The following is a 26,420-nucleotide window of genomic DNA, read 5'->3' as shown; positions in this document are numbered from 1 at the left end:
CAGTAGACCTTACCCTTCAGTCCATCATTACTGATCATCACTGTCAGCACAAATTATAAAATACCTTGTTCACATCCAATGAGTAAAAACTCTAACCCACACCCTTGCAACCTTTTGCCAAAAGTTAGTGGAAATTTTAACTTACTCTATAGAGTTGTGTGTGTAGATTTGTTTTACTTCTATGGGATAAATATTATTGAAATAGTAAAAGATAACGGTAAGCATGTCTCCAAAATATTTTATCATATTTCATGTAAAGTTATATCTGTTTTATTCTGTTATAAATGGTTTGCCAAGAAAGGCCAAAAGATTACAAATGTTATTACATCATATAGGATTTAATACTAGGATTTTATGGGACAAATTCAAAATCCTTTTGGGCATTTTAATAAGCGATACTAACACAATATGTGCTGACTTGGCTGGATACCAATAAGTAGTATTCGTGTCACATCAGGTGATGGAAAATCAAATCTTTCTTGATTCATTTATTTTCATTTTTATACTCTCAGCACTGAAACTTTGTATGTTTATTTCTATCACAATTCTTAAGTTTGTTGCTATGGCAGCAAAATGAGATTATATAAATCTGACTCCTGTTTACAGGCCTCATTTTAGCACCACTCATTTTATTATAAGAGCATCATCTGTTGTAAGTATGAACAATTCCCACATCTAATTACAACCAGGATTTCAGGGTCATTAAACAAAATATATTTGCATCAGCAAGAGTGGAACTGGAGACTAAAATCACAGAGCTTCAGCCATGAACCTGCATACGGTTTTCTTTCCTTTCTAGCTCATCATTTCCTCCTTTTTGATCTTGTACAACCTTAGCTCTGAGTTTTAAAGCAAGGTAATGAGTGAAAATTAAATGCTATGACAGTTTTGTTGAATGTGGAACAGCAGAAATCTGACCTGGCAAAAGACAACTTTTTTTAGACAATTCCATGTGATATTAGCACTTAGATAGTCTCCCAGCTACACTTAGTTTTATAAATACATAGAATGTAAGATTGGGTTAAACACTACATTTAAAAAGGGGCTTGGTCCCTGTTATTTTATAACGTTGCTATATTCTGAATGGGTTCCATCAATATCTTCTAATATAACTCTTTGACTTTGAAATTATGCAATGCGAAGATCAACATACAAATATTTAATGCGATGGCAAGCCAACACGTCAAACACTTGTACGTTAATGTTCACATAGCACAATTGTCTGACCCTTGTCCTCACTGTGTAGCTGTTTGTATCAAAAATAACTCTTGCCCCTTCAAGAGGAATTCATTTTTAAACATTCTTTTTGCAGCGAACAGAATTCAGAGTTTGAGAAATTAATGCGTAAAACATGAGGGCTGTTTTTAGGCTGATGTTGGTGATAAAAGTACTTTATAACACAATCTTAGTCGTTAGGAAATTGAGAACACAGCTCTGATAAACAGACTTAATAAAGAATATATGTATTTCTACTATACATAGTCTGTGAAGTCAACCACTTCAAAAATAAAAAAGCTATAAAAGGTATTAAATTAGTCATAACGGAAATGGAAAACAGAATTTGAAGTTATACTGTCCCTTTCCTAATTATCTCTGCTGGCAACTTTGTGCAAAGTATTCAGTTCACAGCCAATTTAAAAAGGTTATCTGGAAATAAAATAATTATAACATTTAGAAGGAAATCATTTTATGCTTTTGTGACAAGCATGGATATCAAGCATTAAAGAGTCAGTAAAATTAATCCTGAGCAGGCAGTTGTGTAAAACTGGTGCAAGTATTATAAAGCTTCATTATTGTGCAATTAAAATAAAGAAAACGTGGGCCATGTCAGGAGCTAATAAGTGATTCATTTTAGGTGCACATCTTAAAACGTTCTGCTACGAATTGCAACCCAGGCATTATCACTGGCCTAATCTGCATCCACCTTTCTTTGCTGCCTCTGCAATCATGGTTCATAGATTGTTAAATAATACATGTGATTCTCTTTTAAAATGTCAACCTTTAGTCCCAACCCCACTGCAGTAGCCTTTGTGATGTTGATTTTCCCTGACAAGATTCCATTACAATTGACTGCCCAGCAAGTAAACCTGTAGATCAGGAGCTAGTGAGTTTTTTCACCTTCAGCCAGTGACTTTCTGCGTTCCCAGAACTGTGTTCTCAATTTCCTGAGGGCTAAGATTATGTTGTAAAATACTTTTTTTTTTAGTGGCAGATTGAGCTGTCAGACAACATGCAGCTCTTCTGTCATCAGTTGCACTTAGAAATATAAGCCACCTCACTCTGCATGTTCCAGTGGCAGTGGCGGTCTACTTTTCATGAATCTTGTGAACTGTTGCCATATTGACTGGTGGCTGCACTGCTGCCAAGGCCAGTGCTGATCAGGAAACTAACTGGACAGACCAGCTACAGAAGCCCAATATAAGGCCACTCTCCTGAACCAGTGCATTTTAAACTGTAAAAGCTTCTTTTAAAGATAAAATGTAAAATGGAGGTATATAACTAAACTTCAGTTATACATTTATAAGAAAGGAAAGAACTTGCATTTATATATCACCTTTCACGACATCAGGACTTCCCAAGCAGCTTAACAGTCAATGAAGTACTTTGGAAGGGTCGTCACTATTGTAATATGGGAGGTTTATGCTACTTTTTTTATATCAAAAAATGGTTGTGTTTTGACAAAGGCACATAAATATTAATAGATTATTGTACTTTGTGTCTGTGGCTGGATTGCAGAGGGCAAGAGGTTAAAATTATCACATGGCCTAGGATGATTATAATGTGGGAGAAAAAGCCATCAGCCTGCGATTTAAAAAAAAAACAGCTTAATGCAGTGACTTCCGTAGGAACTCCCTATTTTCAAACTTTATCTGAACTCCCTGTTTTGCAATCAACCCTGTACAGTATTTTCACATTGTAATCAGGATTTAATGGGCAGCATTCAAGCTATCAACAGTCACTGCAACTCCCCTTTGTAATTGTTAATCATGAAATCTTTTAGAAGTAACATTAAATCTAGTGAATGCAACACAAATTTTTGCACCATGAGCAAATGAATATTTTTCCCTTTGAAACTGGAGGACATTTTCAAATTCTGTTGAGATTAACAGTTGCAACAGAAGTGAAAATTATTTTAGCCATTTTGCGTTTCAAACTAATGAGAGGACAGGAACTGAATTTCACATTCCAGGAACTGGGCCTGCCTCGCACTGTTTTGAAAAAAGAATATCAGTGCAGATTTTTCCATCCTGACACTAAGGTGGTGGAATGCATTGCAGAGATTGCGGTATTCGGTAGCTGTCTTTTGAGGTTGGCCCATCTAAATATTTCCAATGAGCCCCCAGCCCAGATTGTTCTGGCGTGAGAACTTGGATAATTGCATCTGCCATCAGCCATTCATCAGCCAACATTGAAAGCACTGTAACTACGCAAAGGTAAGCAGACTTATAAAAAGAGGCCATAAGGCTGTCCCAAGGGCTTTATGGAGAAAAATAGTGACTGGCCAAAGCTAAAGAATAACCAAATAAATATGGGGTAGGAAACAGAGCTTGTGGGCAAGTGATGAAGTAGCTCAGACCCAAAACCCCTGTTTGAATGGTTGGGCATGGGTGAGAGGAAGGTTGGCCTGTTTGGCCTTCCAGGGCACCATTCCCAGAAGGCAGCAGTAAAGGATGCTTACTAGGAGGTGGCGCCCATGCACATTTCTGTTTACACTACTCATTTAACCTGGGAACGGGAGTGGAGGAAGCTGCCAAGATAAGACTGCCCAACAGTATCATTCATCCAATGGATACCCAAACACGCCCAACACAAAATATTGCCATCAACCTGTTACATACGTATTGCTGGCTCATGTCAAGACCTCACATAATCTTAAGACTTCTTTCATTGCTTCTTAAGCATATCCATGTTCCAACAGAGTACACAGTCAAGAGGCAACTTAGATTGACAGCCTTGGCATGAACACATCTTAAAAGGTGCACACACTGCAATTATGGCAAAACAGCCCACTTGCAAGAGGAAAGGTTACTTACTGACAGACAGGATGTGCTGCATTTTGAACATGTCTGTCATTATGTAGGTGTTCCTTTGTTAAGAGCATTTGGAATTGTAGAATGTTACCCTGTATGCTCAAAAATAAAACTCATTCTTGGCCTTTCTGTTATTGCTAATTACCAGCCTGTCTTCACTCTACCTTTTTTGTTTTAGAAATACATAGTGGCAAGTTTGGGTTAAACACTGAATTTAAAGACTGGCGAGACCCTTGTTATTTTTATTTCACAGTATTCAGAACGAGTGCCACCAGTGTCTTTTAATTCATTCTTTAGGCTTGAAGTTTAACTCTTTGGCTTTGAAGGTGTTGTTGCATCCCAGCTTCATCCCCATCTCTCCTATGACTCCCTGTTCAAGCACCAAAATAGTCGTAATTGAAGTGACAAATGACATGCTCTGTTATTGTGACTGTGGTGCTTTATCCCTCCTCATCCTCATTGCCTACTCTGCAATGTTCTATATGGTTGACCTGGTCATCCTCTTCCAATATCTCTCCTGTATGTAGCACTGCATCTCTACCAATGGCTTCTCTTTTGTCCATGCACCTTGACCTCCAGAGACTCCCAAGGATCTATCCTTGGTCCTGTCCTTTCTCTTAGCTACATGTGTCAGCCTCCATAGGTCATGAGATCAGCTTCTATATAAACCTATCTACCCCTCAACTGCCTCATGACTGCTTCTCATTCTGTATTATAGGCTCTAGCAATTTACTAACTATTAGGGGACTAGCAGGGTGGTTAGTTTCCCGGCTTATCTCTGTCTCTTTTCTTTTAAAAGGGTTGTGTCATATTTACCACCATCCAGTTTTCTGGCACAACCTTTCTTTCCACAGAGCCTCTGTTATTTCTGTATTAACTTTTTCAGGATCCTAATCTGACAACCATCGGTCCCCATGGTTTGTTTACCTTAAATCTGAGGAATTTATTTAGTCCCGTTTCTCTTGGAATAATAACAATGACAGTCTAAACCCACATCTGGTGATTCTCCAATCCCAATATCTACCTCCTTTATTAATAGTGAGGCAAAGTATGGGTGACCGTTGCAAGTGGGGAGGGAAAGCAGAGTGGTAGGACACATATCAACTCTAACAGTCTTTATTAAGACTCTCTCATTCCTGCTGCAGGGATAGTAAGATCTAAGATGGCTGGAAAACAAATAGTGAAGAGGAAAATATCTGATTTAAAAAAAAAACATTTTACAAAGAGTTCCTGTAGGTGTAATAATTAGACGTGTGAATCCTTATACGGCCATCCATTGACATTGCTACCTGTAATTGATAAGATCTGCATTTACATTTATTTGTTTATCATAACTAATGAATTAAATGACAATAAAAATCCTTTCTCCTTCCTTGCATAATGGAACTGTGATACTCAACAGGTCAACCTGGCTGTAGATTTACCACCTGACCCACATGCAGCCCATTCAGCCAGTGAATTTATATTGATCTGGTGCCACTAAAATGCACTGCCTTGTTATTACTAACCAGATAGCATAAAATCAAACCATTAGATTTACAACCCAGATTAACTCATTACAGATTATAAAATAACATACATAAGAACTAGGAGCAAGAGTAGGCAATTCAGCCCCTCGAGCCTGCTCCGCCATTCAATACGATTATGGCTGATCTCATCTCGGCCTCAAATCCACTTTCCTACCTGTTCTCCATAACCCTTCAACCCATTACTAATTAAAAATCTGTCTATCTCCTCATTAAATTTACTCAATGTCCCGGCATCCATCGCACTCTGGGGTAGTGAATTCTACAGACTCACGATCCTTTGAGAGAAGTAATTCCTCCTCATCTAGGTTTTAAATCTGCTACCCCTTATCCTAAAACTATGACCTCTTGTTCTAGATTGCCCCACAAGAGGAAACATCCTCTCTATGTCTACTTTGTCAATCCCCTAGATCATCTTATATACCTCAATTAGATCTCCTCTCATTCTTCTAACCTCTAAAGAGTAAAGGCCTAAACTGCTCAAACTCTCTTCATAAGACAAACCCCTCGTCTCTGGAATCAATCTAGTGAACCTTCTCTGAACTGCCTCCAGTGCAACTACATCCCTCCTCAAGTAAGAGGACCAAAACTGTATGCAATACTCCAGGTGCGGTCTCACTAATGCCTTGTACAGTTGCAGCAACACTTCCCTACTTTTATACTCTATTCCTCTAGCAATAAATGTCAAAATTCCATTTGCCTTCCTTATGACCTTATTACTCGTTTTCAGCGAATCATGCACGAGGACACCCAGATCCCTCTGCACCGAAGCACTCTGAAGTTTCTCTCCATTTAGATAATAATTTGCCTTTCTATTTTTCTGACCAAAATGGATAACCTCTCATTTATTCACGTTAAACTCCATCTGCCAAATTTTGGCCCATTTACCTAACCTATCCATATCCATTTGTAAATTTCTTATTTCTTTATTGCAACTTACTATCCCACCTATTTTAGCGTCAGCTGCAAATTTGGCGATAGTACCTTCTATCGCTGCATTCAAGTCATTAATATAAATTGTTAATAGTTGGGGCCCGAGGAGCGAACCCTGTGACACTCCACTAGTTACACCTTGCCAGCCAGAAAAAGACCCATTTATCTCGACTCTCTGTTTTCTGTTGGTTAGCCAATCCTCTATCCAAGCTAATAAATTGCCCCAATCCCATGTGATCTTACCTCGTGTATTAATCTTTTGTGCGGCACCTTATCAAATGCCTTCTGGAAATCCAGATATACTACATCTACAGGATCCCCATTATCCACTTTGCTTGTTACAGCTTCGAAGAACTCTAGCAAATTAGTCATAAACGATTTACGCTTCATAAAACCATGCTGACTCTGATAGATTGCGTTTTGACTTTCTAAATGTCCTGTTATTACTTCCTTAATAATGGATTCTAACAATCTCCCAACGCCAGATGTTAAACTAACTGGTCTATAGTTTCCTACTTTCTGCCTCTCTCCCTTTTTGAATAAGGGCGTTATATTAGCTTTTTTCCAATCCACTGGAACCTTTCACGCATCCAGGGAATTTTGGAATATTATAACCAATGGATCCACTTTTTCCGCTGCCACTTCCTTTAAGACCCTAGGATGTCGGCCATCAGGCCCTGGGGACTTGTCTGCCTTCAATCCAAATCGTTTGCTCAGTACTTTTTCCCTAGTGATGATGATTGTTCTAAGTTCCTCCCTTTCTATAGCCTCTGCATTTCCTGTTACTACTGGTATGGTACTTGTGTCCTCCATCGTGAATACTGAGGCAAAATACGGATTTAGTGTCTCCACCATTTCTGTGTCCCCCTTTATTAACTCCCCTATCTCATCCTCCAAAGGACCAACATTCACTTTAGCTATTCTCTTCCCTTTTATATACTTATAGAAGCTTTTGCTATCCATTTTTACATTTTGCGCTAGGTTTCTTTCATAATTTACCTTTGCTCTTTTTATTACTTTTTTAGTAACCCTTTGTTGATCTTTAATAGTCCCCCAATTTTCCAGCCTGTCACTGGCCTTGGCAATATGGTATGCTGTAGTTTTTGTTTTTATGTTATCCTTAACTTCCTTGCTTAGCCATGGATGTTTTATCCCCCTCTTAGAATCTTTCTTCCTCTCTGGAATATATTTTAGTTGGGAGGAATTGAATATCTCCTTAAACATCTGCCACTGCTCATCAACTGTCCTACCTTGTAGTCTTCCTGTCCAGTCCACTAGGGCTAAATCTGTCCTCATGCCTATGTAATTACCTTTGGTTAACTCCAGAACACTAGTGTGGGACTCCAGTTTCTCGCCCTCAAACTGAATTTGAAATTCTAGCATGTTGTGATCACTCTTCCCCACAGGATCCTTAACTATGAGATTAATCAATCCCACCTCATTACACAATACCAAATCTAGAATAACCTGCTCCTTGGTTGGTTCCACAACATATTGCTCCAAAAAACAATCTCTAATACATTCAATGAGCTCTCCCTCAACAATACCCTTGCCAATTTGATTAATCCAGTCTATATGCATATTAAAATCACCCATGATTATTGCCGTATCTTTCTTACAAGCCCCCAGTACTTCCTGGTTTATACTGTGCCCCACTGTGGAACTACTGTTTGGGGACCTATAGATTACTCCCACCAGGGACTTCTTTCCCTTGCTATTTCTTATTTCTAACCAGACTGATTCTGCGTCTTGATCTCCAGTGCCTATATCATTTCTCACTACAGCACTGATCTCTTCCTTTACTAACAAAGCTACACCACCTCCTTTTCCTTCCTGCCTATCCTTCCGAAATACTGAGTACCCTTGGATATTCAATTCCCAAACCTGGTTTCCCTGCAACTAAATCATTCCCATTCATCTCTATTTGCGTTGTTAACTCATTTATTTTATTCCAAATGCTTCGTGCATTCAGATGCAAAGCCTTTAAGTTTGTTCTATTATTAAATTTCCCTACTCTTGTACGATTTCTTGGTGTAATTTGACATTCACACATTCTGTCCCTTCCTTTTATTTTCTGGTAACAATCAGCCTCATCATTAACCTGCACTCCTACTTTCTACTTTAACTTTGACTTCCTAATTTTCCATGCAACTGAACCCTCCCCCGAACTATTTAGTTTAAAGTCCTATCTACAGCCCTAGTTAAGCGATTCGCCAGGACTCTGGTCCCAGCATGATTTAGGTGGAGCCCGTCCCATCGGAACAGCTCCCTCCATCCCCAGTACTGGTGCCAATGTCCCACAAATTCGAATCCATTTCTCCCACACCAATCTTTGAGCCATGCATTTACCTCTTTAATCTTATTGACCCTGTGCAAATTTGCTTGTGGCCCAGGTAGTAATCCAGAGATTATTACATTTTTGGTTCTGCTTTTTAATTTAGCCCCTAGCTGCTCATAGTCCCTCAGCAGAACCTCTATCCTCATTCTACCTATATCGTTGGTACCTACGTGGACCACGACAACTGGATCTTTCCCCTCCCATTCCAAGTTCCTCTGCAGCCCAGATGAGATATTTAAACCCTGTCACCAGGTAGGCCACAGAGCCTTCGGGACTCTCGAACCTGGCCACAGAGAACAGTGTCTATGCCCCTAACTATACTATCCTTGATTACGACTATATTTTGCTTTTCTCCCCCCACTTGAATGGCTCCCTGTACCACCGTGCTATGGTCAGTTTGCTCATCCTCCCTACAGTCCCTGCTCTCGTCCGCACGGGGAGCAAGAATCACGAACCTGTTGGACAAGGACAAGGGCTGAGGCTCCTGCAACATTATCTCCTGGATCCCTCTACCTGCCTCACTCATAGTCATACCCTCCTGTCCCTGACCACTGGCCTAATTCAAGGTAGTTAATCTAAAACATGGTCATACTTTTTACCTGTTTATTCAACTTCATTTTTTGACTTTATATAAATGTGTTATTAAAGGGTAAGATTGTCTAAAGCCATAATTGACTAATCTTGTGATTATCCACTGCAAGTTCAACACTTAACTGGAGGCTTTTGTCCTCTTGCAATAAAAGCAAACAAGATGTAATGAAATTATATCACTGAAGGTACTTTGATCCTCTTGCAAACAGCAAAAGAAAAAATCTTCCATTGTGTGCCTCTGAAAATAATTTGAGATTGTTTATGCAGTTTGTTTCCAATCATCACCTATAAAGAACACTGCTAGGTGACAATGAGATATGGAAACTTACACAAATATCTAGCTCTGCCTATATGGCAAGTAGCAGAATAATCAGCCAACTGTTTTGTGTAAACTTGCACACCAGCCTTAATCTTTTATGGGTTACAAAGCACAGGCAGCAATAAATTGAAAGCAATTTACTAAAACAATAAAGCATGGTATTTTGAATTTGGAGCACAGCAGAATTGTAACAGGCTGTTAGTCTTCAGGGAATGGCAATACAAAATCATGTAGAAACCATTAAATAAAGACTAAGACTACTGCAGTTGAAGTAAAAACTGCTCAAGGCTTTGCAGAGTTTCCTGGCCAATCCAGTGAATACTCCAACTGATACCGCTCGATGAGCCGCATTGTTTATTATAAAGGAATATGATCTGTAACTGCTGGTACAATTACTTAAAATAGTTGGCTTGAGAACTACTGAAATATTTCATATTTACTGCTCAGAATATATAAGATAATATAAATTATTGACAATTTTCCTGATACTGTAATACATTATTCCAGGTGCTCCTCGAATTCAAGAGGTGAAACCAGGAAAAATAAAAGCAAAATACTGCGGATGCTGGAAATCTGAAATAAAAACAGGAAATGCTGGAAATACACAGCGGGTCTGGCAGCATCTGTGGAGGGAAGCAGAGTTAACATTTCAGGTCAGTGACCCTTCTTCAGAACTAGCAAATATTAGAAATGTAAAAGGTTATAAGCAAGTAAAGCAGGGGTGGGGCAAGAGATAACAAAGGAGAAGTTGTAAACAGGACAAGGTCACAGAATAGCTGACCAGAAGGTCACGGAGCAAAGGCAAACAATATGTTAATGATGTGTTGAAAGACAAAGCATCTGCACAGATAGGGTCTTAATGAACTGACAATTGAACAGCCGCAAGTACAAACATGAAAAGAAGTGGGGAAGCAAACTGAACCATCTAAGATGAAATAAAATAAAGTAAACACAAAAAAAATTTTTAAAAAGGAAAAAGAAAAAAATAACTAAAAATAAAAGTAAAATGGGGGCCCGTCATGCTCTGAAATGATTGAACCCAATGTTCTGTAGTGTGCCTAATCGGTAAATGAGATGCTGTTCCTCGAGCTTGCGTTGATGTTCACTGGAACACTGCAGCAATCCCAGGACAGAGATGTGAGCATGAGAGCAGGGGGGGGGAAGTGTTGAAATGGCAAGCAAGCGGAAGCTCAGGGTCCTGCTTGCGGACTGAGTGGAGATGTTCCGCAAAGCAGTCGCCCGGTCTGCGTTTGGTCTCCCCAAAGTAGAGGAGACCACATTGTGAGCAGCGAATACAGGATACTACATTGAAAGAAGTACAAATAAATCGCTGCTTCACCTGAAAGGAGTGTTTGGGGCCTGGGATAGTGAGGAGAGAGGAGGTAAATCCGGACACGGTTGAGGGCCCATTTCCCACACCTCTACCCTCTCCCCTTCCCCACCCCCACCCCCAGAACTGCGACAGGGTTCCCCTTGTCCTCACTTTCCACCACATCAGCCTCCATATCCAAAGGATCATCCTCCGCCATTTCCGCCACCTCCAGCGTGATGCCACTACCAAACGCATCTTCCCCTCCCTTCCCTTGTCAGCATTCCGAAGGGATTGTTCCCTTCGTGACACCCTGGTCTACTCCTCCATTACTCCCACCACCTCGTCCCCTTCCCATTGTACCTTCCCCTGCAATCGCAGGAGGTGTAATACCTGCCCATTTACTTCCTCTCTCCTCACTATCCCAGGCCCCAAACACTCCTTTTAGGTGAAGCAGCGATTGACTTGTGCTTCTTTCAATGTAGTATACTGTATTCGCTGCTCACAATGTGGTGTCCTCCACATTGGGGAGACCAAACGCAGACTGGGCGACCGCTTTGCGGAACACCTCCGCTCAGTCCGCAAGCAGGAACCTGAGCTTTCGGTTGCTTGCCATTTCAACACTCCCCCCTGCTCTCATGCCTGTCCTGGGATTGTTACAGTGTTCCAGTGAACATCAAATCAAGCTCGAGGAACAGCATCTCATTTACCGATTAGGCACACTACAGCCTGCCGGACTGAACATTGAGTTCAATAATTTCAGAGCATTACGGGCCCCCCATTTTACTTTTATTTTTAGTTATTTTTTTCTTTTTCCTTTTTTTATATTTTTTTGTGTTTATTTTATTTTGTTTCATCTAAGTTTGTTCAGTTTGCTTACCCACTGTTTTTTTCATGTTTATACTTATGGCTGTTCAATTTTCAGTCCATTAACACCTGTACTGATGCTTTGTCTTTCAACACATCATTAACATATTGTTTGCCTTTGCTCCATGACCTTCTAGTCAGTTATTCTGTGACCTTGACCTATTTACACCTTCTCCTTTGTTATCTCTTGCCCCACCCCCGCTTTTCTTGCTTATAACCTTTTACATTTCTAATATTTGCTAGTTCTGAAGAAGGGTCACTGACCTGAAACGTTAACTCTGCTTCTCTCTCTACAGATGCTGCCAGACCTGCTGAGTATCTCCAGCATTTCTTTTTTTTTAAGAGATACAGCACTGAAACAGGCCCTTTGGCCCACCGAGTCTGTGCCGACCATCAACCACCCATATATACTAATCCTACGCTAATCCCATATTCCTATCACATCCCCACCTGTCCCTATATTTCCCTACCACCTACCTATACTAGGGGCAATTTATAATGGCCAATTTACCTACCAACCTGCAAGTCTTTTGGCTTGTGGGAGGAAACCGGAGCACCCGGAGAAAACCCACGCAGACACAGGGAGAACTTGCAAACTCCACACAGGCAGTACCCAGAATTGAACCCGGGTCGCTGGAGCTGTGAGGCTGCGGTGCTAACCACTGCGCCACTGTGCCGTCCTATTCAGTGCAAATGTGACTGGCGAGGGATGTTAATGCAAGTTACCTGGAATTAATCACATTTACATTATGCGACTATATTGTTACATTACATAGAATTAAGCCTTAATTCAGTGTCAAACAATGCAAAAGCCAATCCAAAATAAACTTACATCTCATTTAGTGTAGCAAATGAGCATTGATTCGCATCCTACTAAATCCAATATTTGCCTGGCCACAATATATTGGAAACCCCTGCACTCTGCAACCTTTCCCTGAAGCAGAGTCCTGCTCAGCGATCAGGTAAGCAAGTTCCACTCATGAATAGTTATACAAATATGATGTCCTTGTCACAAGCCTGCAAGTTGGGGCAGAAACCAACTGCTGTTGCCATTCATCACTTGAGTCTGCCCATGGCTGGGCTCACATTCCTGCACAGCAGTTTGCCCTCTTACACATTTCAGCTGCTACAAAGGGATCAGGTTAAGAAATTAAGCCAAAAAAGACCAATGTGTGCATACAAGTACGAACATGTGTTTGTGAACATCTTACTTTTTTTTTTGTTTTTAACTCTTTCTCCCCAGAACTTTGTACAGCTACATATTATGCCATGTACATATTTTTATATTTTGCAAACACAGCTTTTGCAGAAATACTGATTCAATTCTGTTTGTATTGTTTTATATATTGGAATGATGCTGCAACAGATTTCAGGTAAAGGTACGGTCATGAAGACCCCCACCTGCCGAGAATGAGGCAGATTAATTTTGTCATGTGAACATTAATTTTAAACTGTTGCTGGAGTGAAGAAATGACTTGTTTTATAAGCGAGCACCAGACACTTGGCGGGAAGGATATTTGCATACTGAAAGACAATGCTAACATAGAAAAATAGAAAATAGGAGCAGGAGTAGGCCATTTGGCCCTTCGAGCCTGCTCTGCCATTCACTTTGACCATGGCTGATCATCCAACTCAGTAACCTATTCCCGCTTTCTCCCCATACCCTTTGATCCCTTTTAGACCCAAGAGCTATATCTAACTCCTTCTTGAAAACATACAATGTTTTGGCCTCAACTGCTTTCTGTGGTAGCGAATTCCACAGGCTCACCATTCTCTGGGTGAAGACATTTCTCCTCGTCTCAGTCCTGAAAGGTTTACCCCGTATCCTTAGACTATGACCCCTAGTTCTGGACTCCCCCACCATCGGGAACATCTTTCCGGCATCTACCCTGTCAAGTCCTGTGAGAATTTTATAGGTTTCTATGAGATCCCCCCCCTCACTCTTCTGAACACCAGCAAATATAATCCTAACCAACTCAATCTCTCCTCATACGTCAGTCCCGCCATCCCAGGAATCAGTCTGGTAAACCTTTGCTGCACTCCCTCTATAGCAAGAACATCCTTCCTCGGATAAGGAGACCAAAACTGCACACAATATTCCAGGTGTGGCCTCACCAAGGCCTTGTATAATTGCAACAAGACATCCCTGCTCCTGTACTCGAATCCTCTCGCTATGTAGGCCAACATACCATTTGCCTTTTTTACTGCCTGTTGAACCTGCATGCTTACCTTCAGCGACTGGTGTATGAGAACACCCAGGTCTCGCTGTATATTCCCCTCTCTCAGTTTATAGCCGTTCAGATAATAATCTGCCTTCATGCTTTTGCTACCAAAGTGGATAACCTCACATTTATCCACATTATACTGCATCTGCCATGCATTAGCCCACTCACTCAACTTGTCCAAATCACCCTGAAGCCTCTCTGCATCCTCCTCACAACTCACCCTCCCACCCAGTTTTGTGTCATCTGCAAATTTGGAGATATTAGATTTAGTTCCTCAATCTAAATCATTAATGTATATTGTGATTAACTGGGGTCCTAGCACCGATCCCTGCGGTACCCCACTAGTCACTGCCTGCCATTCGGAAAAAGACCCATTTATCCCTACTCTTTATTTCCTGTCCGCCAACCAATTTTCTATCCATCGCAATATACTACCCCCAATCCCATGCGCTTTAATTTTACATGCTAATCTCTCATGTGGGACTTTGTCGAAAGCCTTCTGAAAGCCCAAATAAACCACATCCACTGGCTCCCCCTCATCAACTCTACTAGTTAGATCCTCAAAGAATTGTAGTAGATTTGTCAAGCATGATTTTCCTTTTGTAAATCCATGCTGACTCTGCCCGATTCTACTACTGTTCTCTAAGTGCTCTGCTATAAAATCTTTGATAATGGACACTAGAATTGTCCCCACTACTGACATCAGGCTGACTGGTCTATAATTTCCTGCTTTCTAAATAGTGGGGTTACATTAGCTACCCTCCAATCTGTAGGAACTATTCCAGAGTCTATACGATGTTGGAAGATGACCACCAATGCATCCAATATTTCTAGGGCCACTTCCTTAAGTACTCTGGGATGTATACCATCAGGCCCTGGGGATTTATCGGCCTTCAATCCCATCAATTTCCCCAACGCCATTTCTCTACTAATACTGATTTCCTTCAGTTCCTCTTTCTCACTAAGCCCTGTGTTCCCCAACATTTCTGGTATGATATTTGTGTCCTCCTTTGTGAAGACAGAACCAAAGTATGCATTTAGTTGGTCAGCCATTTCTTTGTTCCCCATAATAAATTCCCCTGTTTCTGACTGTAAGGGACCTACATTTGTCTTCACCAATCTTTTTCTCTTCACATACCTATAGAAACTTGTACAGTCAGTTTTTATGTTCCCTGCAAGCTTGCTCTCGTACTCTATTTTCCCCTTCTTAATCGATCCCTTGATCCTCCTTTGCTGAATTCTAAACTGCTCCCAATCCTCAGGTCCGTTGTTTTGTCTGGCAGATTTATATGCCTCTTCCTTGGATCTAATGCTAATTTCCCTTGTAAGCCATGGTTTGGCTACCTTCCCCGTTTTACTTTTGCGCCAGACAGGGATAAACAATTGTTGCAGTTCATCCATGCACTTTTTAAATGTTTGCCATTGCCTATCCACCATCATCCCTTTAAGTAACGTTTCCCAATCCATCATAGCCAACTTGCGCTTCATAATCCGTAGTTTCCTTTACTAAGATTCAGGACCTTAGTCTCAGAATCAACTACGTCACTCTCCAACTTGATGAAGAATTCTATCATATTATGATCGCTCATCCCCAAGGGGTCTCGCACCAATAGATTGTCAATTATCCCTCTCTGATTACACAATACCCAGTCTAGGATGGCCTGTTCTCTAGTTGGTTCCTCAATGTGTTGGTCCAGAAAACCATCCCATATACACTCCAAGAATTCCTCCTCCATGGTATTGTGACTAATTTGGTTTGTCCAATCTACATGCAGATTAAAGTCACCCATAATTACAGATGTTCCTTTATCGCATGCATCTCTAATTTCCTGTTTAATGCCATTCCCAACATCACCATTACAGTTTGGGGGTCTATATACAACCCCCACTAACATTTTTTGCCCCTTAGTGTTTCTCAGCTCTACCCATACAGATTCCACATCGTCAGAGCTAATATCTTTCTTCACTATTGCATTAATTTCCTCTTTAACCAGCAATGCAACTCCACCGCCTTTTGCTTTTTATCTGTCCTTCTTAAATACTGTTCATTTCCCATCCCTGGTCACCTTGCAGCCATGTCTCCATAATCCCAACTATATCATACCCATTTACATCTATTTGTGCAATTAATTCATCCAATTTATTGCGAATGCTCGGCGCGTTAAGGCACAAAACCTTACGGCTTGTCTTTTTAACATTACTTTCCCCTTCCCACTATTTTTCACTGTGGCCCTGCTTGATTCTGGCCCTTGATTTCTCTGCCTATCACTTTTCTTATTCCCCTTACTTGTCTTTTGTTCTTGTCTTTGATCCCCCCTCTTCTGACTCCTTGCAAAGGTTCCCATCCCCCTGCCATTTTAGTTTAAACCCTCCCCAACCACTCTAGCAAATACTCCCACTAGGACATCAGTCCCAGTCCTGCCCAGGTGTAACCCATCCAGTTTGTACTGGTCCCAGAACCAGTCCCAATGTCCCAGGAATCTAAAACCCTCCCCCTCACACCATCTCTTCAGCCACGTATTCATCCGATATATCCTGCTATTTCTACTCTGACTAGCAAGTGGCACTGGTAGTAATCCTGAGATCACTACCTTTGAGGTCCTGCTTTTCAACTTACTTCCTAGCTCCTTATATTCTGCTTTTAAGACCTCATCCTTTTTTTTGACCTATGTTGTTTGTACCAGTGTGTACCACGACCACTGGCTATTCACCCTCCCCCTTCAGAATGTTCTGTAACCACTCTGAGACATCCTTGACCCCAGCACCAGGGAGGCAACATAGCATCCTGGAGTCTCTTCTGCGGCCACAGAAACGCCTATCTATTCCGCTTACAATACTATTGCATTCCCACACTTTTTACTCCTCCCTTGTGCAGCGGATCCAACTGTGGTGCAACAATTTGGGCTGTTGCTGCTTTCCCCTGAGAGGCCATTCCCCCCAACAGTATCCAAAGCAGTATATCTGTTTTGCAGGGGAATAGCCACAGGAGATTCCTGAACTGCCTGCCTAGTCCTCTTGCTCTGTCTGGTGGTCACCCATTCCCTTCCTGCCTGTGGAGTCTGAGCCTGCGGTGTGACCACCTCTCTATACGTGCTATCCACGATACTCTCGTGGATGCTCCACAGTGTCCCCAGCTGCCGCTCCAGCTCCAAAACCCGGAGAGACAAAGAACTAGTCCCTGGTCCAATTAACCCAAATGGATTTTGATCACCAGACATTGAAGGTGTAAGGAAGCTTGCATTCCAGGGTCTGCTGTGATGATAGAATCCACAAACGCAGAAGTGGTTAAACCAGCTGGTCACATGACTAAGCGACTGGTCCAGGCTTTTGAATTAGACAGGATAGTTTGAAGACACAGACCGCAGTTTGCAACTGAACCTGGAACAAGACAGCCTCTCTCCTGACTGGCTGTCTCTCGCTTTCTCCGAAGCCTCCGGATCCACTGAAGACACGTAAACCTCAAGAGAAAAAAGACTCCTACATCGAAACAAGTTAAAGTATGCTCGGGCCCCAATGAATAGCATGACTTACTGGCTACCAAAAACTTATCAAACTCAAAGGACCGTAACTACCAAACATTGCCTCAAACTATTCCCCTTTATTCCTTCTACTTTTTCCTGTCTCTATCTGCGTGTATGTTTATCGCGTCTGCATGCTAACGTGGTCGTTTCGCATACTCATAGTCGTTAACCGAATTAGAGTTTAAGATTAATAAACTTCCACCTTTCTTATTTAAATCTAAGAAAACCTGTCTGATTTCTTTGCCTTACAATTGGAGAGCAGTGAACAAGGATTCACTGAGGGGGAGCTAAAAACACTGTTTTAAAATTAAACCCTGTTACAGTTAAACCAGGCAAAGGCTGAGAGGGAACCCCTAGAACACTTCTCACCTGGTCGTAACAAGTCTAACTCATTGGGGGGAATTTTCCCAGGTCCTTGGAAGCACCGGAGGCCAAGCAAATTTGGGAAAAAATGCATCAGGCTGGTTTGCAGACATGTTCCCGCCTCTTTTCCCAGGGTGGGCTGAGTCCGATGCTGGAAACCCACGCATTCGTAGGGGGACGGCAATTCGGCAGTTAATGGATTGATGGCAGTAGATTTCACTAGCCAGTCCCTTTGCAGTAGCAAAGATGGACGATGGAAAACCACAAAGCAGCAGTATGAGGCAGCTGGCTTAGGCAGTAGCAGACATTTTTCTCTACCTGTCAACTTGGAATACAGACAATTAATTGTCTAAACTCTAAAATCAAAAGCAGTTAATTAGAATGCACCTTCCACATAACTGTACAGTAGTTTACTTAAGTGCATAATTTTAACAGTACATGATTTAGTCCCATGGAAAACCTTGTCAGAAACTATCCAATAAGTATAAGTATTCCCAGTCATTGATGAATTGACACTAGAGGTGGATCACCATTTGCACGGACACCAAAATGTTATTATTTGTTTTTAAATTTAAACTGACACTCACAACTAAAAATGTGATAAAATCTCATCTTTATTCATTCCAAATCTCCTCAATGTCCACATTCCTCCCCTTTGCACTGTATTTCAATGTCTATTCTTGCTCTCTCTACATGGTTCTCATTTGATTGCCTAATGTTTTCTCCTGATTCTCCAGTATCTACCTCTGTCTACCTCAGGTCTCTATTTCTCACTTGTTTGACTGTTTTATAATCCCTGCTGTCTTTATTTCTGCTCCTCAATCTGTTCTCAGGGACCCTACAGTTTCTCACCTTCCTCTTCAATCTCTAATATCTTCATTTCTCAGTTTCCCACCTGCGCCCATATTATCCGTTTCTTGCTTTCCTGTCTTCCCTTGGATCTTCATCCCCCGATGTTCTCAAGAACCTATTGTCTGCTCCACTCTAAGGCCCCATTGTTCTGTATAACTGGGTCCTGAGTTATATGCCAATGATATCATTTGTTGGTTTGTTTTTCAGCAAACTTCTGACTTCCTCTCTTACAATACTGTTCTACTAAGCATATATTATTTTCAGAACATTTATTAATTTATCAGTATTTCGTCATATACACATTTGAGATGCTGAACTGCTAACTGTTCAATTGATTCAGTAGCACTTTATTCTGTGACTGTTAAGCCGAGTTAGTGGTAACATCAAATACCCACAGGTCTTCTGTAAATGATCTTGAACCATCAATTCGTATTTTTAAGCATTAATTTTTAACCAGCACCTTTACATATCCTTTTGTGCCAAAATACTTATACACATTGTGGAAAATTAGATGTACATTTAAAAGACATGCAATCTATCAATTGAGATAATAACATAGTTTGTCATTATTACTGAACACTTCCCTGTAGAAAGTTATTCATGAACATAACATATCAGATAGTGAGTCTTGATCAATATTGGAGAAACTGGGTCTGTTCTCCTTGGAAAAGAGAAGATTAAGAGGAGATTTGATAGAGGTGTTCAAAATCATGGTCTGGACAGAGTAGATAGGAAGAAACTGTTCCCATTGGCTGAAGGATCCAGAACCAGAGGACACCGATTTAAGGCGATTGGCAAAAGAAGCAACAGCAACAAGAGGAAAAATGTTTTTACACAGTGAGTGGTTAGTATCTGGAATGCACTGCCTGTGAGTGTGGTGGAGGCAGATTCAATCGAGGTCTTGAAAAGAGATCTGGATAATTACCTGAAGAGAAAAAATTTTCAGGGCTACGGGGAAAAGGCAGGGGAGTGGGACTCGGTGAGTTGATCTTGCAGAGAGCCAGCATGGACACGATGGGCCGAATGGCCACCTTCCGTGGTGTCACCATTCTATGATTCTATGATATTCTGTGATCACATCCTCCAACCTAAACTTTCATTTATTTGTCAGAAGAAAAAAGAAAGAAAAATGTGCATTTATATAGAGCCTTTCATGACCACCGGACATCTCAAAAGCGTTTTACAGCCAATGAAATACTTTTTCAATTGTCGTCACTATTGCAGGAAACGCAGCAGCCAGTTCCCACAAACTGCAATGTGATTATGATCAGAAAATCTGTTTTTGTGATGTTTGTGATACAATCAGGCAGAGTCAACATGGTTTTGTGAAAGGAAAATCATGTTTGACAAATTTCTTAGAATTCTTTGAGGATGTAACAAGTAGGGTGGATAAAGGGGAAACCAGTAGATGTAGTGTATTTGGATTTCCAAAAGGCATTTTCTGAGGAGCTACATAAAAGGTTACCGCACAAGATAAGAGCTCATGGTGTTGAGGGTAATATATCAGTATGGACAGAGGATTGTTAACTAACAGGAAACGGAGAGTTGGGATAATGGATTATTTTCAGATTGGCAAACTGTAACACAGGGATCAGTGCTGGGACCGCAACTATTTACAACATATATTAATGACTTGGATGAAGGGATTGAGTGTATTATAGCCAAATTTGCTGATGATACAAAGATAAGTAGGAAAGCAAGTTGTGAGGAGGACACAAAGAGTCTGTAAAGGGATATAGATAGGTTAAGTGAGTGGGCAAAAATTTGTCAGATGGAGTATAATGTGGGAAAATGTGAGGCTATCCACTTTGGTGGGAGAGAGACTGCAGAATGCTGTGGTACAGACGGATCTGGGTGTCCTCATACACGAATCACAAAAAGTTAGCAAGCAGGTAAAACAAGTAATCAGGAAGGCAAATGGAATGTTGACCTTTATTGCAAGGGGGAATGAAGCATAAAAAGAGGGAAGTCTTACTACAACTGTACAGGGTATTGGTGAGACCACAACTCGAGTACTGCATAAGGTTCTGGTCTCCTTATTTAAGGAGGGATATACTTGCATTGGAGGCAGTTTAGAGAAAGTTCACGATGTTGCTTCCTGGGATGAAGGGGTTGTCTTATGAGCAACGGTTGAGCAGGTTGGGACAAAACTCATTGGAGTTTCGAAGAATGAGAGGGGAATTTATTGAAACATAAGATTCTGAAGTGGCTTGACAGGGTAGATGCTGAGAGGATATTTCCCCTCGTGGGGGACTCTAGAACTAGGGGGCAAAGTTTCAAAATAAGGGGTTTCCCATTTAAGACAGAGATGAGGAATTTCTTGTCTGAGATGGTCGTTAATCTTTGTAATTCTCTACCCCAGACAGCAGTGGAGGTTAGGTCATTGAATACCTTCGAGGCTGAGCTAGACAGATTTTTCATCCGCAAGGGAGTCAAGGATTATGGGGAACAGGCAAGAAAGTGGAATTGAGGCCAAGATCAGATCAGCTATGATCTTATGGAATGGTGGAACAGGCTCGAGGGGCCAAATGGCCTACTCCTATTTCTTATGTTGATTGAGGGATAAATATTGGCCAAGACACTGGGGATAACTCCCCTGTTCTACTTCAAAATAGTTCCATGGGATCTTTTACATTCACCTGAGCAAGCAGATGGGACCTCATCTAACACTCAGTACTCCACTGGAGTGTCAGCCTTGATTTTTGTGCTCAAGCGCTGGAGTGGGACTTGAACCAAGAAGCTTGTGACTCAGAAGCAAGAGTGCTACCAACCGAGCCACAGCTGACAAATACATAAACACTGAAGAGATATTGTCCCAGAATTTGCTTGTGAGCACTACGAGTTGGATTTTTTTTCCTCATCCTTCGGCTCCAGTTATTTTTGCACAGGAAATTGCTAGATGTGCGAGTTGAAAATGGCACGGTGAAGGCATCAAAATGTCTAGGACCTTGGTGAATGACGGAAGCAAGAGTCTACCTCTTTAACCAATTACATTTAAGGATAGAGGAAGAATAAGCGCAAATGACAGAGAAGGAAACAGAAATATGATACAGAAAAAGATATAACGGGAGGGGAAGAAAGATTGGATTCAGAAAAAAAGAGCAGAAGGGAAAAGTAAGAAATACATTTTTTAAAAATTAATATTCAAATAACCTCTAGTAACGATTTGTTACCTGCAAGAGTGAGACTCCAAGTTTTGACGGTTCTTTTTCTGGGTCTCCATGGTTGAGTGGCATGTCAGGGCCATAAATCATCTCATTAACTTGGTTCTTATTAGCAGCCCTAACTATCAACAGTGAGTTTGATTCGTATTTATGGCACAAGTCCTACAATTTTTTGACCCTAAAGGGGAGGTTGACAGCGAGCTCCAATTTTTGTGAGGTTAACGGTGGTGCTCTACAAATCATTCAGCAATTGTGGCAATTCCCAACTCACATTGTGGCCAAGATTTTACCAGCCCCCAGGAGGTGGCCTGGGAGGTGGGAAGGCCAGTAAAATAGTGGGACACTGTATCGGATCGGCTTCCCGACGCAGTCCCACCATCGGGGCATTTTACCAATGGCGGGACTGGAAGCAAAGAAGCTTCCCATTTTAAGGAGGCGGCAGCCAATTTCCATCATTAAAGACCCAATTAGGGGCATTGTACGGTGCCATTGATATTTTGCAATGGGTGGGGTAACCCCCCGCCACTTGGGGAGGCCGCCAGTTAATTGGAGGCAGCATCCCTGCGGCAACCCAGGGAGGAAGGTTTTATTGAACGAAACAAGTTCCGCGGCCCCAACCATTTCCCTTGAGGGGTTTCCCCTCCCACGCTGAGTCCCATGAATATTTTGTTATACTTACCTGCCCAGTTGCTGACGTCTCCTGCATTCCTCAGCAGCAAACATCTCTCCCAGTGGCACTGCTGAGGCTTCAGATCCCTCTGATTGGGCAAGCAGCATCAAGAGCCTGCCTGCTATGCTTAATTGGACAATGAGGAGGCTGCCTGTGGTAAAATTGCCAAGCAGGTCCCTCTGCTGGCAAGTGCGAGCTTGGAACCCACTTTTTACCCCAACATCGGGGTCCTGACTCACTTCATAAAATTCAATCTCTTCCTGGTCACAAATTCCTTTTTTAAAAAACACACTAATAATAGCAAGCGCCATGAACTTGCTGTTATTTTCCCAGCAAATTGTGGGCCATTGATTTTGAAAGCGTATTTTGCAGCAGTAGACACTTTTGCGGATATATCTGCCATAAATAGCACTGTTATAGGAAGGCAATTTTGTAATATTGACAGGATAGTGTAAAATACCTGATGATAACTAGTCATGGCAAACTAACTCCAAATTGACTTATGTCTTTGAGTAGCTTATACTTACAGACTGGGAACTCACCTGTGCTGGAATTCAGTTCTTCATTCTCAGACTCTGTGCCATTTTGACTACCATTGCCATGGAGATTATTCATTGTTGCAAGTTTCAGCTTTTGTAACTTCATCGCTTCAGCCATGGCTGCTGCAGTTAAACCTAGCAAACAAGTGATTAAGATAACAACATGTCACTATTTAAAAGACATTGGTTCAATTATTGTAGTGTGGAGGATTGTTAAATGCATTACGCCTGTGCAAAGCACTGCTGTGCATTTGCTAAGTGCCATCTACTTAAGAGTTACTAAACGAAAGATTGTCTGAAAGTTACAACACTTTAACAGCTAATATACTAACACTTTTAAGTTGGTGTGTAGCAGTTTATGTGCAAATCAATGCAAAAAACCATGGTATAATTCATAAGTCAGACTAATAATCTGACTCCCAAGTGCTTGGACTTTGTGCATGTATAATATAGGTTTATCCTAAAGGATTGGACTTCCAATTAGAAAATGCAAGTTAAAATTCATGTCTTCACTAGCATTTATAGCCATTCTTTCTCTGAAGTCAAGTTTCATCATTCTTATTCTGATTATCAGGGATGGGGGTAAAATTAGTTGGCTGGGCAGAGTGGGTCTTTAAACACTGGTATCTTGACTGAAGGATACTGTTGATGGTGTCCATGACCATTGATTGGATCAACCCATAGTTATGGAGGAAGGGGAGAGTTAAAAAGAATTCATGGATTTTTCAAAATAAGATCAAAGAGATAAAATGTTTAATGACAAAGGCGTGACCTCTGAGGAATAAAAGGCTACTTTAGTCATAAAGGTCTGACTTAATGGGCTGGATTTTATGAAGGTGGCAGGGATCCTGACGCCGGCCAGCAAGGCAAGGCAGAACCCCGCCTCGGCCATTCTGAGAGATCCCTGGTTGCATTTAACAACACTCAGGCAGTTAACAGCCCGGCGCCAGGGTTCCCATCCCTTTAAGGACAGGAATATTACCTCCAAGAGCTGTTGCCAATCTGAGGGCCATCAGCTCAGCAGCACCACTGGAAGCAGTAGCCACTGCTGGTACAGCAGTAGCCACTGCTGGTACTGCAGTAGGCCCAGGACCAGCAGCAGCCGTGCATCCTCAGACTGCAGGTAAGTGGGGGTGGCTCACTGGGGCCAGTCAGGCAGACCCCGGCAAGGGGTTGGGGGTTGTTGAGGGCAGGGAGTGGGTCTTAGTGCAAGGTGGCCTTTGCTGCTGGGGACCCTCTGTGAGGCACAGATTGCCCAAGCAGGAGGCCCCCACCCTCAACCAGCCCACACGGAGGTCACCTGCAGTTACTGAGCGGCCTCCTCACATGGTGGAGATAAAATACCAGCAGCAGCGGGAAGAGGCCCTTAAGTGGCCATTGATTGGCCACTTAAGGGCCTCAATTGGCCTCCGGGTAGGGAAGCCGTCCTCGGCCTTCCCTGCCCCTGACAAAATTAAATGTTGTCAGGAAGGTGATGGGCACACCACCCTCCCGCATTTCCTCGTTATTTTGTGGGCCCCATGCCACACTGCCATCCCTAGAGGGCTGATAAAATTCAGCCCTGTAAGTGGAATAAAGTCACTGTCCTTCTCTTCTCCAGTGTGTCTATTGGAGATAAATCTGTAGGAACATGTATCAATACATGGGAAATACTTGAATTGAGTACAGTTAAATTGCTTCATCATATAATGATCATCATGATGCACTTAGAAGGAATCACAAGGAATTACTGTGGTGTGTAACTAATAATTATCTGGTCATCTCTGTTAACAAATATACTTTAATAAATCCACTTGCTCACAACACAAGAATTGTGACATAGCTTTGGAGAACAGGCAGACCCCACATTTTGTCATTTCCTGCATTACAACAGTGACTACACTTCAAAAGTACTTCATTGGTTGTAAAGTGCTTTGAGACATCTGGTCGTCATGAAAAGTGTTCTATAAATGCAAGTCTGTCTATCTTTTTGCTTTTGGATTAAAGAAATTATAAAAAGGTTTTTCCACAAATACAATTTTAAATTATGCATTGTCTTTTTTCTTTTTGCTTTTAAACAGCTGTTAAATGACAAAAACGATATGAAATGCTGCAAACAAGTCCATGAGCATCTTTAAATAGAAAGAACAGGTTAATATTCCAGGTGGAAGTCCTTCATCAGAAGTGGAAACATTAGGCATTCTTTGCTCTTTATAGATGCTGATGCACTGTCCACTTCCAGCCTATTTAATTTTTTTCTTCAAATTTACAGCATTTGCAGTATGATCTTTATTTATCAAAGTTTGAGTTGGCTATGAATTCAAGGTTTTCCATTTGAAGATTAACCAAACTTACTCTTAGTTTGACAAATTATCATGCAAGAAACTAAGTGCTCATCCACCATGAAAATGAAAACTAATTGGTACAGTTTTCCGACTACTTTAGCTCCTATAGGTAGGTTTTGAAAATTAATATAAGCCTTCATTCTTGTGTCCAATATTTAACAAAATGTCCACTTGACCAAATATTGCAGAGTGTGCACTGAAGTGCAATACTTTTTAAAAATCGTAAGCGTCAACTTATTAACTGAATTTGTTTGGAGTTTTTTTCTGACGAAAGGGAGAAAAGTAATGACACCTCAACCAATGGATTGCCTGTCACACTCAACCTTTACAACGATATGTAGCCTCATAACACAAGCTCTGTATATTTTTTCATAACGATACTTATATGCATTTACGGAATATTGCACTGTTAAATCCCTTATGAAAAAAGTTGCCCTTGGATTAGAACTTCCGTAAACTGATGAAAGAGGTCATTTTAATTGCTTTCTGCCAGAGTCCATTTAATCATTTGTTCAATAATTCAATGTAAGCAAAAGCAAAAAACAACTGGTACAAAAGCACATTGTACACAAAAGTGATTAAACTTCTAAAATATGTTGTTATCTGTAGGTGAGATTTGGCAAACATTGACAAAGTAGTAATTTTCCATTATAATGCTGAGTATAGTTCTGCTGCATCTGATATTATAACAAGAGAGGCAGTCTAAGCATTCTCCTCATGCCCGTTGAGTGAGATGCACTTCTGTCTCAGTCTACTTGCATTTAACTCATATATTCGATAATCATCAAAATCAATTTACTGCAGATGCTGGAAATCTGAAATAAAAACAGAAAATGCTGTAAATTACT

At 41.2% G+C, this 26,420-nt stretch overlaps 1 protein-coding gene across 2 annotated transcripts in view; it reads right to left on the bottom strand.

Annotated features, from left to right (window-relative positions):
- The window catches only part of LOC137377723 (dachshund homolog 2-like), a 408,325-nt gene that overhangs the window by 157,912 nt on the left and 223,993 nt on the right, over positions 1–26,420 (bottom strand). For both annotated transcript variants that reach the window (XM_068047687.1, XM_068047688.1), the window contains exon 3: positions 23,252–23,383. In XM_068047687.1, coding sequence (XP_067903788.1) covers positions 23,252–23,383 — 132 coding nt within the window. The remainder of the gene's footprint in view (positions 1–23,251; positions 23,384–26,420) is intronic.

The sequence above is a fragment of the Heterodontus francisci genome, chromosome 15 (assembly GCF_036365525.1).
Source record: "Heterodontus francisci isolate sHetFra1 chromosome 15, sHetFra1.hap1, whole genome shotgun sequence".
NCBI lineage: Eukaryota > Metazoa > Chordata > Chondrichthyes > Heterodontiformes > Heterodontidae > Heterodontus > Heterodontus francisci.
The sequence above is the reverse complement of the archived record's forward strand: the minus strand, read 5'-3'. Positions and strand labels throughout refer to the sequence as shown.